At 33.5% G+C, this 17,945-nt stretch overlaps 2 protein-coding genes and 1 non-coding gene across 5 annotated transcripts; 1 reads left to right on the top strand and 2 right to left on the bottom strand.

Annotated features, from left to right (window-relative positions):
• Window positions 1–11,474: 11,474 nt before the first annotated feature.
• On the bottom strand, window positions 11,475–15,228 carry LOC122303979 (tetraspanin-19-like). 3 transcript variants are annotated; one of them, XM_043115981.1, is made up of 6 exons: window positions 14,890–15,228; window positions 14,227–14,326; window positions 12,782–12,862; window positions 12,556–12,660; window positions 12,156–12,344; window positions 11,475–11,997 (listed from the first exon to the last, which is right to left on the bottom strand). In XM_043115981.1, exons 1-6 carry the CDS (start codon window positions 15,054–15,056, stop codon window positions 11,917–11,919), a joined length of 723 nt encoding a protein of 240 aa, XP_042971915.1. In that variant the 5' UTR covers window positions 15,057–15,228; the 3' UTR covers window positions 11,475–11,916. The 3 variants fall into 3 exon arrangements, with proteins under 3 accessions (XP_042971915.1, XP_042971916.1, XP_042971917.1); XM_043115982.1 differs by having other exon boundaries at window positions 11,475–12,024; window positions 14,890–15,223; XM_043115983.1 differs by lacking the exon at window positions 14,890–15,228 and having other exon boundaries at window positions 12,782–12,881.
• Window positions 15,229–15,359: 131 nt separating this feature from the next.
• Window positions 15,360–15,432, top strand: TRNAV-UAC. The gene has a single exon. It is a non-coding gene; the product is annotated as a tRNA-Val (tRNA).
• Window positions 15,433–16,461: 1,029 nt separating this feature from the next.
• Window positions 16,462–17,856, bottom strand: LOC122303980 (putative [ribosomal protein S18]-alanine N-acetyltransferase). Its single transcript, XM_043115984.1, has 2 exons — window positions 17,494–17,856; window positions 16,462–16,837 (listed from the first exon to the last, which is right to left on the bottom strand). Exons 1-2 carry the CDS (start codon window positions 17,810–17,812, stop codon window positions 16,608–16,610), a joined length of 549 nt encoding a protein of 182 aa, XP_042971918.1. The 5' UTR covers window positions 17,813–17,856; the 3' UTR covers window positions 16,462–16,607.
• Between the last annotated feature and the right edge of the window lie 89 nt (window positions 17,857–17,945).

Consider the following 17,945-nt stretch of genomic DNA (forward strand, 5'->3'; position numbering starts at 1 on the left):
CGGGCACCGGCCTAAAACAAACCCGAGCCAGTACCTGGTTTCTAAAACCCGAGTTTTCTCGGGCCAGGTACCGGACCCGGGTTTTTTTAAAATCCAAAACCAGGGGTTATTAACGCCCTCTAATTCCCGATTCCCCCCCCCCCAATCTCTCTCTCTCTCTCAACGAATCTTTCAGAAACCCTAGCCTCCCTTCCTCAGTTCGTCATCACTGTCATCTAGTTATCCTTAGAAACACTACAAATCAAGTTTAGTTTTTTATTAACTCTTCTTCCATTCTGGTTCTTTAGTTTATGGTGTGGTTTGTTTAATGGGTGTGATTTGTTTAGTGAGTGTGATTTGTATAGTCATTCCGATAACTGATTTAACTTTGATTATGTTTGTCTTTAGTGATTAAGTAGCTAGGATTCTTTAAAAAATATGGTTTGGATAAGATTTTTATCTTTCAACATTTCATAATCTAATTTTACCTTTCAATATTTTTATAGAAAGTGAATGGTTTTCAATATTTGAACTCATGCGCCCTTCATTCAATACCAAAAATGTTGTGTTTATTGAATATTTTAACTTTAGATACAGTGAATGCTCGCCGCTAATGATAATGTTCTCAAGTCGCAGGACTTTGATATACTATGTACAGATTCCCTTTAGTTCTTTTCTTATTGGCATCTTATCAGAGCTAATGACATATGAACTATTTAATGATCCTCCTTCAAAGTTCAAACACAAACTCGATTACAAACTCCACGCGAAGTTAACAATGAAAACACAGAAAATGGTACCAAGGGGGACATCACATCATCAACCAACCCTCAAAATTTGAGCATGCATGCAGACAAAGTTGATTCAATCAAAATTGGCCATAGTCTGTGTTTTACTTGATTAAAAACATGGGTTTGCTATCTTTGCGTGAAGTTTTAATCTTTATGGGCAACTTTTTATGATTGTTTGTTCTAATTATGTAAGGTCTGTTGGCGTTTATGGACAGCATATATATTACTTTCTTCTACGCTTATTCCAGGAGAGATGGATTGCAATTTAATCAAGTATTTTTCTCTATTATTATTAGTATTATTTTTTTAATTTTGTTTTGTAGCATGAATAATAGGTTCATGATCTTCCTCTATCTTCACAAATAGCCGCTGAAGATGTTTAGAGCTAGCTAGCTAGGTTGATCATGATCAACTAGGAAAGTATTCATATTAAGGTAAAAAGTTTAACTACTTTACATGCTAGTTAGGATTTTGATCACAGATCAGAGCAACAAGATTATAAGATGAGGTTCAAAATTAAAACTTGATTAAAAAAGAGTATATACATACAAGTAACCAAGTGAATACACTATTAACATATAATTAATTATAACTTTGATTTTATTTTTCAGACCTAGTTTTAAGTACTTACTGATCAACAGACCTCCATGAGTTTTCATATTTTATAACTTTTTAATTGCGAATAGTCTTGAATATATAACATTCTCAAAACTAATGCTAGTAGTGACTTTTTAATATTAATTACTGTTGTGACTTGATGAACTCATGACACGATCATAGCTAAAAAATAATAATAATAATAAAAAAAATAAAAAATAAAAATTCATATGGACAAGTATCAATAATTTAGTAGTTAATTGTTTTTATCTATATGTGCGGCCAGTTAATATTGTCTACATTGAATGGTAGTGATCATCAAATAATTTGTCATACTTGTATTTTAATTTCCTACTTTTCTTTGATTTTGTTGTAACTTTAACAGATGAAAGAAGATTCTATGAGTTGTAATGTCGGTACAATTCAAGGGGTTGGCGACTCCTTTTCTATTCCATTGGATGTAGAGGAGCTTGAGACTCTTCAACCCCTTCTTCATCCACGCAAACACAATAATCTACCCGTTCCATCCCACCTTTACCCAAGAAATTCAAAAAAACACATAGCAACCAATTTGTGGTATGAGAACACTATACTAGAGTGCAACCTATTGACCACGATAACCCAAAAGCTCAGTGCAATTATTGTGCTAAGCTATACAGTTGCCATTACAAAAATAACACTTCATCTATGTTACACCACCTCCAGAATGCATATGAAACTTCCCCTCTTAGAGTTAAAGGAGTTGGAAGAAGTCAATCATCTAGTATTAAGAGGGTGCAGAGGGAAAAGTATGTAGTGAACAAGGCCTAGTGAAGTATGATGTAGAAAAACTTCGGGTGTCAACCGCTAAGTATTTTATTAGGTGCAAATTGCCTTTTAGACTTGTGGAGCATGAAGGTTTTATTGAATATGTAGCTGAGCATGAAGGTTTTATTGAATATGTAGCTGATTTAAAGGCTCAATTTACTTTGCTATCCTAAGCCACTTTAAAAAGGAATTGTATTAAACTGTATGATGAAAAGAAGATACAATTAAAAAAATTGTTGGATGGTCAAAGAATTTGTCTTACCACCGATATTTGGACGTCGGTGTAAAATCTAAACTACATATATATTACCGCACATTTGATTGATTACAATTGGAGATTGCACAAAAAACTACTTAAGTTCCTTCTGTGGTGGCCATTCTAGAACCGTTTTTGAATCCGAAAAAATGTAGCAAATGAGCAAGATGGATGAAGTTGCCATTTTACTCAAATAATGCTAAGGTGGGTGGAAAAATTTGGATTTTTTGGACGGAAGAATTAGAGTTTAAGTTGCTTTTAATGTTGGATCAAGTTATGAGTGGATGGTTTGTTCATGGGACTTGTCGGGTGCTTGCAACCTTTGTTTATGCCAGCTGTTTTTGAGTCAAAAGATTGGATCTTTGGGATTTTTTGAAGGGACAAAACTCTTGTGGACTTCCTTGGTTCATTGGGGGGATTTCAATATAATTCGAAATGATAGTGAAAAGATAGGTGGTTGCAGGCCTCTCGTGCGAAGAAGGAGTTTAATGAATGCATTCATGAGTGTGCTCTGGTGGATCTTCCTTGCGAAGGCAATTGTTTGTCATGGTGTAATGGGAGGCTAGGGGGTAGACGAATTTGGGCTCGGTTGGATAGAATCTTAGTGAATTTGCAATTTTTGCACTGCTTTGGGGATGTTTCGATTTCGTATTTGCTGCAAACCTCCTCGGGTCATGCACCAATGCTGGTGAAACTGGTTAGAGATGTGGTGTCGGTTGCCCGGCCATTCAGGTTTCTTCGTATGTGGGGCTCCCATGAGGAGTTTATTCCTCTAGTGCAGCCAGTTTGGAATTCCAATATTGAAGGGTGTGCTATGTTTCGAATTAGTAGGAAGCTGAAGTTACTCAAACGTGAACTAAGATTGTGGAACCAGTTTGTATTTGGTCGTGTTGATGTGGAATTCAAAAAGCTAAAGGACCATATTGCTGAGTTGGAGGTATGTCTTTCTAGTAACTTTTCACCTCAAACGGAACTTGAGTTGCTGACTTGCAAACAAGAGCATATTAAATGGGTTAATCAAGAGGAAATACTAGCTTGTCAAAAATCAAGAGTTAAATGCTTGCTGAAGGGGACTCCAATACAAGCTTTTTTCATGCTTCCATGCGAGTCAAGAGAAAGAGCAAAACAATTAAGAGGATGCGGATTGATAATGGCAGAACGTTTGATTCGAGTGATGCAGTACATGAGGGGGCAGTTTCATTTTTACATCAGCTTCTTTCGATGATGCCGATTGCAAGCGATTTGGGTGAGATGGAGCTTATCCATCCGGTGGTTTCTATGGAGGAGAATGAGGCCTTATGTGCTACCCCATCTGTGGAGGAGGTCAAGTAATCTCTATGGCCTATTCCTGCAGATAGTAGCCCAAGCTCGGATGGATTCTCAGCTAGTTTTTTCATGCTGGCTTGGGATATTGTTAAAGATGATCTTTTAGAGATGGCTAAGGATTTTTTTGCAGGGCAACCAATTTCTACTTTCTTTAGGGCTACAAACTTGGTTTTAATTCCAAAGGTGGATGAGCCTGTGGGCTTTGGCTAGTTTTGCCCAGTCAGTCTTTGCTCAGTTGTTTATAAAATAATGTCGAAGATTATGGTTTGTCGTTTGGTGCCAATCTTGAATAAAATTATATCTCCAGATCAGGCAGCATTTATTCCAGGTAGAAATATTTTTGAAAATATTTCGTTGGCTCAGGAACTAGTTCAAGGCATTAATAGGAAAGTGAGAAGAGGAAATGTTATGTTGAAAATTGATATGGCCAAAGCTTATGACCGTATTAACTGGAACTTTCTGCTAGAGATCCTACGTAGACTGGGTTTTTCATAGAAGTGGAGAAGTATTGTTTTTAATGCTATTTCATCCCCCTTTTATTCGATGATGCTTAAGGGGTGTACCAATGGATTTTTCAAGGTGTCGCATGGGCTTCGACAAGGTGACTCCGTTTCTCCTTATTTATTTATTTTATCTGAGGATATTCTTTCTCAGATGCTTCACAAAGAATTCCATATGGGTCGTATTAAGCCTTTTCATCTTGGCGGATGAATTTTGATTTCCCATTTATTCTATGTGGATGATTTTTTGATTTTTGCTAATAGAGAGAAGGCATATATTCGGAACCTTATGGGAGTTTTGCATCGGTATGAATTGATGTCCGAACAAATGATTAATCCAAGTAAGTCGCCGATGTTCTTTTCTTCATCTATTTCGGTTGATCGCAAAAATGGATTGAAGTTAATGCCAGGTTTTGAGGAAGGTAGTTGGCCTTACATGTATTTGGGTGTTCCTTTAATTGTGGGCCGTATGAAAATTCGAATGTTTGACTCTTTCTTGGCAAAACTCTAAAAAGAGTTGGCTGGGTGGAAGAGTAAGCTTTCTTTCTTTTGGTGGTAAAATTGTGTTCATCAAACATGTTTTGAATAGTATGCTTATTCATATACTCTTTGTTTTGAATTTTCCAAAAGTAGTGTTATCGGCGATCAAGAAAATTTTTTAAGATTTCCTTTAGGGGAGAATAAAAAAAGGAAGTTGGTATCTTGGCGGAAGATTTGTTTGCCAATTGAAGAGGGTAGGTTGAATATTCGGGACCTTCATGAAGTCTAAGAATACTTGCTTATAAAATTTGTGTGAAAATTAATTAAAGAGAAATTGATGTGGTCAATTTTTTTTTTTTTTTTTTTACCATTTATGTGGAAACTCTCATCTTTATTCTGTTATGCGGCTTTGAAAAGGGTCTAAATTTTGGAAGGGGCTCATGAAGAGAGTACCGAAGGTCCTCAAGCATTCAAGGTGGATGATTCGGGATGGTCTAAGTAAGTCCTAAGCATTCAAGGTGGCTCGACTCTTTTAAAATATAAAAAAAGTACTCCAATTTTAGCTTTTTAATACTTAAGTTTGACTTTTTAACTATTAATTCCCTTCATTGAAATCTCGTTAGGTCCACCGTTAGATTCACTACCAGCTCAGTTGCCACATGACATTTAAAACAAATAAAATCCGACATGTAGCACAAAAATGCCACGTCTGTCACTTTATTTATTTTTTATTTTTTTAAAAAAATTATCATCATTTATTCATTAGAGAAACTTATATCCATGATCGAATATATTCTAAAATGTCTCCATATTAAACATAACATTATAAATCAAAATAATATATTTGAAACTCTATCAGTACATTTTTTCCTTTTGTGACTAGTGTGGTCTCAGTATTACTGATACTCTCTATAGATAACCATCTAAGAGACAAAACTATCTACTTAAATAAAAACTTAACCCCACCCTTCATAAAGAGATAAGACTCAACCTCTACAAACAAACGTTCGAGAAATGAACTCTTTTTTTCTTTTTAAATTAACACTAAAGAAAACAGTAAGATAGATGCAAAAAATGACAAATTTTAGTTTGGATCAATTCCAATAGATTTCAGAATCTGTAACAGTTCGTGAAGGCAACACATTTGTCTCTTTTCAGCCACAAAGATCAGATTTGAAACGTCTAGTGGTAACAAGTCCTATGATTTGACCTGTGTATCGAGAAGAGTTACCTAAAGGGATAGCGCATGAGGACCATGTGCAAATATGGGCAGTGTGTGAGAACTACACGCGGTGATTTTTACAAAATCATAACTTTCCTTCAAATAATTTTTGACTTGTGAATTTGGTTGAATCGTATGTGTCTTTCTAGAGTAACCAGAAAGTTATAGATCTATCTTTTTTAGCATTAAATAAAGTAAAATAAAACTATGTTAAAAAAAATTGTTATAATTATTTGAAAATTATATAAATATTTACACTTATTGATAATTTTTTTAAAATTTAAATTACGTTTTATAATATTATTTTAAAAAGTACATTTCAAATATATTTTATAACTTATTTAAAATTAAAAAATATTTTAATATACAATAATTAAGTAACTTAATTATCTTTTATTAAAGAGCTTTTAAAATTATTTAATCACATTTTAAAACTAAATAAGCTCAAAGACTATGTTGTTGGAGTTTTTTTTTTATAATTATTGTATATATTTTTATATTTTTAAATAGGTAGTTGACGTGACATTTTTTTAATATTTTTATATTTTTAAAAGTAATATTATATATAATTGTAAAATATGAAAACGTTGCATAATTATTTTAAAAAATAATAAAATTTATGATTAAAAAAATTAATTTTTTTATGTAAATTTTATATTAATTTATTTTTATCATAAAATTGTATAGTATTTATACAATTATAATTACCAACATCATTTCTCTATTTTAAATAAAGGGGCTGACGTGACATTTTTGTCACACGCGATGAATTTTCGTTGCTTTTAACGATGCTGCTAGTAAATTTAATAGTAATTAATTGCAAAACGTTTAAAACCCAAAAGTTCAAATAGTGATTTTTCCTTTTATTCGATTTATAATTCTTTAATAAGGTAGTGGCATTTTGTACCACATGTTGAATTCCGATTGGGTAGTGCTACTATGCTACCCAAGTTTGCACACTGTACTTTGAGTATAAATTGTATTTTTTTTTACTTTAGTATTTTTAAACATATTTAAATATTTTTTTAAAATAAAAAAAATATATCAATACACTAATAGTCATTTTTTTAATTATTAATAAAAAATATTAAAAAATAAAATAAAATATATTCACTATCAAATTGAGGAGTAGACTCGGAGTGTATAGTATCATTTTCCATTCTCATTAATTTATACGTGGTATTAGTAGATTACTAGATTTGAAGGAAGTTGGATGGAGAATATTAATTGCAAAAAAAATTAAAATTCAAGTATTAAATTGCTAAAATTGAAACCATTAGAACTTCTTACAAACATGTGAAAGCTCAAGGAATAATTTTGCCTGTTATCCTAATTAAATAAAAAGATGTTATGCTAAATGCCAATGGAAGTATAGTATGCCTTTTAATCCTACCTGAGCCATGATTCTAGCCGCTTTAAAGGTAGAACGAGTAGAGCCACCTTAGTGGTGGCGGTGGCAGCGGCGGCTCCAGCCACTCCAAAATTAGTTAATAATTTTTTTAGAATTTTTTTTTTAATTTTTAAAAATTATTTTAGAATTTTGTTATTATTTTAAATAAAATAGTTAATTTTTTATAATAAATATACTACATCTTTTATATATATATATATATATATAATAAGATAAAAATAAAATAATAATATAGTGTATACAATTTTTTTTAATTGATAACACCTGGCAACTGCATCGTTATTGGATCTAACGAGAGTTGGGCGATGGAAGTTAATTATAATCCGAAATGAAAAGATGGCAATGGAAGCATAGCCTTAGAAAAGAAGTAACATAGATTTCAATGAAGTGCCAAAATGATTGCGGGCTAAAATTATGATATTTTGTTTTTTGTCTGTAGTTTCTCTGGTGGCGGCTGATGTGGTGAATTATTGGCAGATGTGTGTGGTCCATCAAGGAGGCAAATCTTGTCATGTGTCGGTTCCTTATCCATTCAATGAGTGGATGGATAGACCAATCAATCGAATGCTCCATGATCTAAGCCTTACATAAGCAACAGACAACACACGACTCACATCAAAATGTAAAGAATAATACTAGATCCCCCGCTGGGGGATCCCGCTGGGAGCGGTAGCTTTTTATTTTTTTATTTATTTTTATTTTTTTTAGTGATTAAGAAAAATTTATTTAATATTATTGTAAATTTTTTATATTTTTTTAAATATTTAAAAGTATTAAAAAAATGATGTAAAAAAAAAAAACAAAAAAAAAAAGAATTTTTTTGACCTAGCGGGAGCCCCTAGCGGTGGCTGTAGCAGCGCTCAAATGTAAAATATCCAATGTGTATATATATATAATTAATAAAAAATTTATATTCATTTAATTTTATATATTCTTTTATATATTCTATTAATATGATTAATTATATATTATAAAAAGTTGATATAACGAATTATATTAATAAAATACATAAAAACATTTAAAAATAATTATATATAACATTATTTATTCATCAATGACGTTGGGTATGACACCTCTTCAATTAGTTAAGAGATGCAATATTGGTGTGGTTTTTCTTTGATTGTTTGATACAAAATAATGGGATTTATGAAATGGTCCAAGACCTAACACTTGTAGAAAAAAAGAAAAAGAAGGATGGTGATTAGCATGATGGGAGGAAGATTGTCTCTGGGTCTCCTCCACCAATTTCGAAGGGCTGTTTGTTTACAATATTTTTTCAAAGTTTTGTCTCGTAGCTTTAGAAGATCATGTGACTCTCTGCAAGTTGCCAAGGGTTGGCGAATCTGTGACTGTGATTTTCCCCATTGAAACCTGTTCAGCAAAGCTTGATCTTCCCATTACTACTTCATCCTACTGTACTTGGATCATTAATATGATTAACATCTACATCAGCTCATGCGCATGATATTTATGCCACTTTTATAACTTCAAAATAACATTATTTTATTGTATGAATTTGCTTTACTTTGGGAATGCTTACTGTTAGAGAATTGATCACTCAGTCAACAATGAAAGTATTACATATATATATATATATACACACACGTATCGACATATAAGTGGTAAAACTTAATAAAAATCTACAAGCTCGAATAGCTCCAAAACCATGCAAAATCATTTTTATCAAGATTATAGCTTTTTCTTGATTATGACTAGGTGCTATGCTTTATGAGTAATGTATACAATTATGTATTGAGTAAATACCACGTATTCAGTTTGAAAAAAATATAGAATTTATTATTAAAAAATAAATTTTTTTAAATAAATATAATATTCATATATTTTTTTTAAAATGAGTATACGACATTTACGTACTCTACAACTATAAATATAAATCATAAAGAGATGAGCGTTATAATTAGTGTCCTGCAAAGAAGATTTTCAATTTTTTTTTTCTCTTTCTTTTGACACACGAAAACTTTAATTATTGAGAGGGTCATACTAGACTACCACCTAGCAATGATCAGTGGGCGTGTGCCACCTAGCACAATTAGAGATTTAAATTTTTTTTTTTCATATTTTCTTGATATATTTAAATATTTTTAAAAAATAAAATAAATATACTAATATACTAAAAATTATTTTCTTAATTATTAAATAAAAAAATTTTATTTTTAATGAATGGTCAAATAGTGCAATAAGAGCACTCCCAATAGTTCATTCATTCTATCTTTCAAAATACATCATCAAAACTCATTTTTTTTATTTTTTTTACATACTGATTTTTACAATATGTCATATATTAGTTTATCTATTTTTTCTTCGTATCATTTAAATAATATTTTTTATTTTTTTTAAAAATTTCCTTTGTACCAATAAATTTGTAATATCTATATTTTATTTTATATTTACAATATATTATTATATATAATGTAATATAATTCAGTCCTATAAACACAAAATAAAATGATATAAGTTAAATAAAAATAAAAAATAAAATCAAATATGAAAAAATTGGATAAATAATATTTCCAATATTTTTTTAGAAAAAAATAAAATAGAAATGTTTTAAATGATGAACAATAAAAAGAATTTGTATTGAAATGTTAAAAAAGTAAAAGGAAATAAAAGAGTAAATGAAGTATAAATAATAAAAAAAATTATTTGAATGATAAACAGTGCCCACTACATATAACTAGTTATTGTAACAACTTGTATTTTAAAAATCTTTTATCCAATTGGATGGAGCTTATTTTATGAATATTTCTTTAAATATTTTATAATTTTTGTATTATTAAGCCATCGAGAGCGCTATAAGAATGGGGACGGCAGACTATAATACCCCTTTTGCCGGAAAGGATTGGGTTTTTCGAGCTATATCTCTGCCAACTCCCCGCTCCTCCATGATTGTTGATTAGATACAAATTTTCTGACCTGCAATGTGGAGGGAAAGCATGAAGAGTTGCAGTACAAAAGTGCTAATTAAACAAATAATATACGAGACACAAACCCCCACGATCCCTTTTGAATTACAGGGTTGCTTTTAAAGTAACTGAATGAAAGATCATCTCCGTAATATCTAATAAATTAAGATTATTTGGTAGTTAAAGCTACCGTTAAAGATCATACCTTTAGATGAATCCATTCAGCATGAATTACAAGCTGTCCCTACTATTATTTTACTTACACCAATTGCATGCAATCGTTTTGTTTAATTCTTTTTGGTGTTTTTTTAATGTTTCTGTATATTCTATACAGCATGGATGGTTGTCTAAAGAATGAGTACCTAAATCATTCTTTTAATAAAGGCAAGATCAAGAGAAAAAAGCTTATTTGGATCACTTTACTTTCATCTTCAACCTTTCCTTTTTCTGGCCTCGTGGCATAAGTTGTCAACGAGCTTTACGGGTTATACGAAGAACATGCTTGGTTGTTGGGGTCAAGTTTGATGAGTGGGTAAGCACATGTAGCTTTACAATCTAATATATTTTCCTTTTCCCCCCTTTTCGGATTCTTGTTTGTGCCAACTAATACTGTTCACCAGCCCGATAATTATTCCGACCCGAATTAGTTGCCTTCCGCTCACTCGATAACCGATGCCCGACTCGATAGTAATTTTGGAATTTTTTTTTAAATGTTGGGGGGGGGGGGGGGGGGGGGGGGGGGGGGGGGGGACGTGTGTAAATATATATATTATACTTGCAATGTGTTAGGAAGAAAACCAAATATGTCACATGTCTATTTGTTTTAAATGCAGATTATTTTCATATTAGTAGAATTCATCTCTCCATGAGAATAAGATGACAAATGCTAATTATAACAAGCTCTAATTGTGAGATTAGTACCTGTTGGAGTGTAGCGTAGCGATATGATGTTGGCGTTTTTTATTTTCTTCGTCCCAATACTTTTAGAATTAAGCTTGTTACTTACAAGTCCGTAAATAAACAAACTGCTTACTATGAGAGCACGTCAATTATAAAACATTCAAAACATGAAAATAACATTTTTGTGCTAAAAATAATGTTAGACTTCCACATTAGTCATGTATTTAGTGTGTCAGAAGCAAAAAGTAATAATAATAAAGAACCGTTCAACCAAATCAAAGTTAAAAAAATGCTAAAAACGAGTCATTCAAAATGGAACAGCTAGCATCTTTGTTTTAGCTTCTACATTCTGCAATTGTGACACCAAGTTAGGATAGCTTCTACAAGAGGGAAGGAAAATCATACAGCTGTCAGTCAAAACAATGCAAACCCTATTTGTTAAATTACTTGTTAGAACAGTGTAAGACCAGAACCAATACGTTATAACATGGTGATGGAAAGGCAGAAGGAGACTTAATACTCAAAACTGCTCATCTCAATGGCACTCAAATGCCACAAACAGATTTTGTGGCAAGAGACAAAATTTCAGAATCTGTGAATAACCATGCATAGCCCAAAATTTCAGATTTGAGCTGTAAACATTGGAGATTATTGCAATATCTGATGTTTTACCCACCAACTCCTTTGGAAGTACACTTGGAGGATTTCCATTCTCAACCTTCGTCACTCGATTGGACTAAGGAACATCATATAACGAGCCCTTTTTGTGCCTCTGTACTTCCTATCCATCCACAAGTCAGCTTCCTGATTTGAACGCAGTTACCCGTTTGTCTAATATATATAAAGAGAAGCACGGCAAGAAAAGAAAATCACAAGCTGTATGGACAACCCATCTTGGGCAAATAAGAACCTATAAGCATAGGCCTTATATAGGAGTAACATATATGACTGAAGCATTTTACCTTGTCATTTATCCTTATACTCCAGGCACCATTTTTTGATCCATAAATAGGGTCACCAACAACATAAGGAGGTGGCTGAACAGCATTCCTGAGGAGCAGAGCTCTCTCAGGAGCATAATCATCATCATTGTCACAATATCGATGTGGACCAAGAGCTTTGAGAGAAATTGCCGATAATAATGAGAGTCCCTGCCATGGAATATCAACAGCATACTTCCTTTTAAAGGGTCCAAAGTGTTCAATATCACGGTACTGAAGAATACATAACCCAGATAGTTCTTTATCTCGGAACCAGGGGGAAAACATAACCCTAAGAAGTAAGAGGCACCAAGAAAACTATAGAATGTTGGGCAATCGGAATAGACAAGGAGTGTAATGGGAAATTATGTGCGAGAGAGACCTGGATTGATACAATGGTCAGGCCTATCCACTTGCAGATGCCAAAGTTTGATCTGATAAAATCTTTGAACTGAGCAAGATTCCCAGTAGGATCATCTGGAAAGTCCTGGTCACCAGTTAAGTGAAATAAGCATAGTAACTGACCGCATACAAAAAGTAACTTTAGTAAGCCGTTAATCTCACGAGTACATCAGATAAAATATAAAAGCATGAGTGCAAATATATACCTCCTCCCAGTTACGGTTGAGAAATACATCAGCAGTCACCCCAGCCTCCAGCATGAGGACCAAGAAGACAAACAGCATATACTGTTTCCATTAAGGTCAACTGTGAACTCATCACATCACATACTTAACTAAGTAGTTCCAAACACCTCTCCAAGAATATAAAATTAATTAAAATTGATACCAAATCTTAAAAATTAATTGTGTTCGCTGAAATTACTTGAACTTAGATTGTAAATTTGAAACACAATTACCCATTAGAAATAAATTTCGAACACAAATTACACAGTTCTACCCAAACCTCATTAATAACGATTTTTTTTTTTTTCATAAGAGCAGTGTCCAATAATAATAACTGGGTAAAAGACAAGCTTTTGAAGGATATTTGAATAAAATATTAATCAAAGAGCTTATCCAAGAGTTGTGAAAAAATCGAAGGTAGAAACTTCTTCTTTAGATATTTAATAGAATTTTGATTAGAACATGAAACTGAAGGAGTATGATAAATAAGTGTTTATGTATTGTGAAAGGATCAATTACATACATCAAAATAGACAGAAAAACCCCAGCATCCAAATTTCAATGTCAGCCCCAAGATAGAATTTAAGGTTAAGTTGAGCATTGCTTAATAGGTAAAAAAGTTGGAGATTAAAATCCTTGGAATAAAACTCTGACCATGATGTAAAAAAGCGTACAACAAAAACAGAACAGTTTGGAAAAAAAAGTATACGCTAAAAACAGAACAGTTTGGAAAAAAAAAAAAAAGTGTACGCTACAAAAGTAAAAGAAAAGGTATAATCTGATTCCACTATTCATACAGGCATTAAGGCAATTAATGCAAGGACCCTAGACGACAAATCAAGGTCGAGCCATGGTATCAAAGATGAGTTTACAAAGAATGGAAGGGACTACTAGAATTCAGTCTAAAAGATTGATCACACTTTTAGCAATAAACTGAAACTGAACTCAAGAATCCTCTTCCAGATATGATGTCAATGCAACTTACATAGCGACTGTTTCCTGAAGAATTCAACTATGAGGAGTTACAATAACATGGGCCCAAAATTAACGAATCAAGTTACTTAAATAGCAATATAATAGTTAACACTATAACAGTGAATAATAATATGGCCCTTTTTATGACGTGGAACCTCACCTAAGCAAGTCCTGGGGAGTAAACTCGGGATACAACCCCACCCACCAAAACTGTGGATTGGGTAATCTAGAAGAATTCCTAATGCAGATCGAACCCAGGATGTACGACTCTACATTTGAAAAACCTGCCCTCTGACCACTAGGCTCCACCCTAACGGATAATACTAAAATAATATAGCCTAATCACCAAGTAACACAACAAGAATTAGATGCAAATAAAAGCACTACATTTGCTTCAGGAGGATGAAAGCAACAACATCGATATTCAATTCAATTGATTCCAGAAAAGATACCATATAAAGGCAACAACCATTTGCAGTTTCTGCAGCAATGTGTCCCGTGCATGTGATCACACATAAAGTGATCCCAAGGCCAAGGAAAGTGTCAATGAACCTGCAATTCACACAAAAGAAGCAGTTTCTCTAAAAGTAAATTTTATGAAGGCAGAAATTTGAAAGGTTAAGCTGTACTCCACACCAATGAGATAATGGGTGGTTAATTAGCATTTCAAGATCAAAAGCCAAACGTGTATGTTTCTTCCAACGCCCTGCTTGATCGTCAAGGACTTGAAGGACAATAAAGGGTCCCGCAATCTTCTGAGCCTATACAACTAGTATTTGATTCAGGGGAGAGTTCATACAATTGGAAGCCGCAGTCACTATAATTAAACCAAAAAACCTCTAAATCTTCACTGTTGTTTATCTTTCTTAAAATCTTCACTGTTGTTTATCTTTCTTAAAACAAAGTTACACCAAAAAAAAAAAAACAAAAACAGAACCTTCTAATTGTTCCCCATTCTTTCATTTCCTGATCATTCAAACAGCTCAATATTCAAATTCGAGTTTTTCCCTTGCAACGGTATCTCAATAACCAAACATACCCAAACGGAATTTGAGACAAAACTTATAACTCAACAAAGCTCGAATAAAAAACCCAAAAGAAAAAGAAAAATGTACCATGGAGCTGGATGATCAGACCCCCAAAAGGGCAACTCGCCCATTTGCTTCTGCCAAATACTAATCATCCATACAGCATACAAAATCAGGGCCATCCCAAACATCGCCAACACAGAATTCACCAGCTTCAGTATCGATTGAATACAGCTCCTCAACATCCTAGCCATTTTTTTTTTTGTCTAAACCCAAATAAAAAACACTACTAGTCCTAAAACGACTCGGAAATACAAAACAAAAATGAGCAGGAAAATTTAAATGAAACCCTACATGGGATGTACTATGTAGGCCTCAAAAGCGCGTGGAACGCACGTGGGAAGAGAGAATTTTGTGCAGCGCAGTGTTAAATTTAAGTAAATAATAATAAAATAATGTGAAATATCTGAAAATATATGACGGTTTTTACAGGTGAATCGATATCTTAATTTTAATACATAATGTTCTTGATAATTTTAAGACATCCATCAATCGACGTTGCTGTGGTGTAGTGGTTATCACGTCAGTCTTACACACTGAAGGTCCCCAGTTCGATCCTGGGCAGCAACAATCCCTTATCTTAATTTTTTTTACCTGTATATTTGTGAACAGATAGCATTCTCTGTTCGTGTCGTTCTTGTCTGAACAGGAATTGCCATTTATACGCAGAGCAAGGTGATAAAATTAAATTGTCTTCGATTAGGAATCGTACATGGTGTTCAGAGAAAGTCAGAACGCTCGTGTATCTGCAAAGATATAAATGCCAAACACCCATACCGTACGTGTTGACATATTCAATTCGAGTTGGCTCAACGAGGAACCGGTGTCCTCGTACAGAATCTTCACTTAGAAGATATCATAGTGTCTTAATTCTAATAAAAACAAATGAACACTTATAATTTTCTCATGGGGTCTCATTTCTCTTCTTTTTCTCTTTGTTTTTTCAAAAAGGTACTGTTTATATAGTTCATGAAATTGCATTCAGTAGTACTTCGCCGAATATCTTCTGTTATCAGCTAGATTATCTGCATAAGAAGAACAACTCTTAATGCTCCCAATAAGTTGTATTCCACTGTTACACAATACAATTACCTCTGTTTCAATTGAGTGAACTTGTGTACCTGATTTCATGCTCCTAAAAAATCAACCATAAAAGAAATTTATGTTAAGTGTAAAAACAAGGCTGATCGGGGTCGCAAGGCTTCTCTAATCTTTTTTTCTTTACCTATCGGTCAAAGCTTCTCTAATCTATCATCTTATCCACATTGTTACTGATGTAAGGGCTGTTAAGTTAGCTCTTGCCGAGAAGGATTGCATGAAGCTTAGGATCTATCTGCAAGGCATCTGACCATGGTCCATGGCGAAAAAATAGGAGCTTATGGCGACATGACAATTTCTTTACAGCTTTACACACACACACAGACCCGCTGACAGGCAAAGAATGGGGACAAGCAAGAAGCTAAAGTGCACTTCAAACTGACTGCATCATTCGGGCAAGACGGAGCTTGTGACACAAAAATATTTTAACAGGCGAGATTATCTTGGAATTGCATTGATCACTCAAGGAAAATGAGAACTAGAATAACAGAAAACAGCATGTTTCCCTGCTTCATGGATCAGATACTTCTCATCATGTCACAATGACATTCATTGAATGATCATCTTGTTCAGATATGTCGACGCTGTTTCAAAAATGTTCAGTAATTACTATTCAACTTTGAACCAAGTTTTGACCTCCATTTAACCTAATCAGCATCAAAATCCAAGTACATTCTATAGGCATTTCGATCAGAGGAGTAGTAACCTTCTATCAGGTTATCGACTTGGAAACCAAACTTCTTGTAGAGACTAATAGCAGGACTCCTCAAGGGATCAACATGAAGTGAAATGCGGTGCACATTTCTGGTTCTGCATTTTTGAATTGCTGCTTTCAACAGTGCCTCTCCATGCCCTTGCCTCCTACAATTCTCCTTCACTGAGCTCGTTTCCATCAATAAAAAAGAACACCCAAGTTGAAGATGTTAGATTATGGTCAATACAGTTCAAAACTAGAACAAGATAGCTATCATTTGAGTGGTTCAGGGCTTGCCAACTCCTCTCCATCAAAGAAATCAAACGGACCACAGAGCAGAAAATTTCGGATTAGAAGGACAAATACAATCATTTCTGTTTGTAATTTTATCAAACAGGTGATAAGCTTATTCGGATTCCGACTCACTTTAGCAGTAAAGAACATTCTCGGATACGGAAAACACAAAACTTAAAGCACTTCAAAAATTTGCAACAACTGAATAACTTGAGGCTTCCACTAATTAGTTTCAACTAACCAGAAATGGCTAACATCATGAATTCTGGACACTTCTAGCATATTGATCGTGGGGGTTCCATTCAATCATCAATTTCCCATTCGAAGACAAGATTCTATAATCCAAAGGAACATATATTGAAGTTATAAAAACCTAAAGATAAATACTTCGTAAAATCACAAAATAGGGGGGGTGGGGGGGGAGAACTAACATTTTCACCAATTAATGCTCCTACTTAACAATGGAAGATGAAAATCTATCTCCAACTAAAGAAAAAAAAACATTTATTTGGCAAAAAAAGTACGAAAAAAAGGGGTTGTGGCACCTGCGAGCTTGGTGACACAAGCGTACATGGAAGAAGGCCAAGAATACATTGCATAGCCAACAACTTCTCCGTCCACGTCCATGTAAATCAATCCGGTGTTCTTCTTTCCCAGCTCTTCGTCGAAGGATCTAGCAAGCGACTCATGCTTGGGAAATATCTTTCTCTCTAATTTAACTATGTCATCGACCACCTTGGCCCAGTTGGTGGAGTTTCTATGGAGATCCACTATGACCCCCCCGCTCGACATGGATCGGTTTGCTCTGTTTGAGATTCTGAAATTTGAATCCTGTCTGCTAGGTTTTCGCCTATCGTGGGTCATGTTCAGCGCCTAATTTGTTAGTTCATTTCTTTATTTACCAGCCGAAACATTTGTTACCGTGTTAGAGCATTCTCATTTAATTTAATTTTTTTTTTTTTTTTTTGGCATATGCCTTTTTTTTTTGTTGAAAGGA

Source organism: Carya illinoinensis, chromosome 3 (genome assembly GCF_018687715.1).
Source record: "Carya illinoinensis cultivar Pawnee chromosome 3, C.illinoinensisPawnee_v1, whole genome shotgun sequence".
Lineage (NCBI taxonomy): Eukaryota > Viridiplantae > Streptophyta > Magnoliopsida > Fagales > Juglandaceae > Carya > Carya illinoinensis.

Excerpts from the sequence above, each read along its gene's own strand:
- LOC122303979 (XM_043115981.1), bottom strand. The coding sequence starts at position 15,056 with ATGGCTAGGATGTTGAGGAGCTGTATTCAATCGATACTGAAGCTGGTG. Across the intron at positions 12,661-12,781 it reads TCAACCGTAACTGGGAGGAG|GACTTTCCAGATGATCCTAC; the intron begins GTATATATTTGC and ends ACTGGTGACCAG. Across the intron at positions 12,345-12,555 it reads TGACCATTGTATCAATCCAG|GGACTCTCATTATTATCGGC; the intron begins GTCTCTCTCGCA and ends ATTCCATGGCAG.
- LOC122303980 (XM_043115984.1), bottom strand. The coding sequence starts at position 17,812 with ATGACCCACGATAGGCGAAAACCTAGCAGACAGGATTCAAATTTCAGA. Across the intron at positions 16,838-17,493 it reads TTGTGTCACCAAGCTCGCAG|TGAAGGAGAATTGTAGGAGG; the intron begins GTGCCACAACCC and ends AAACGAGCTCAG.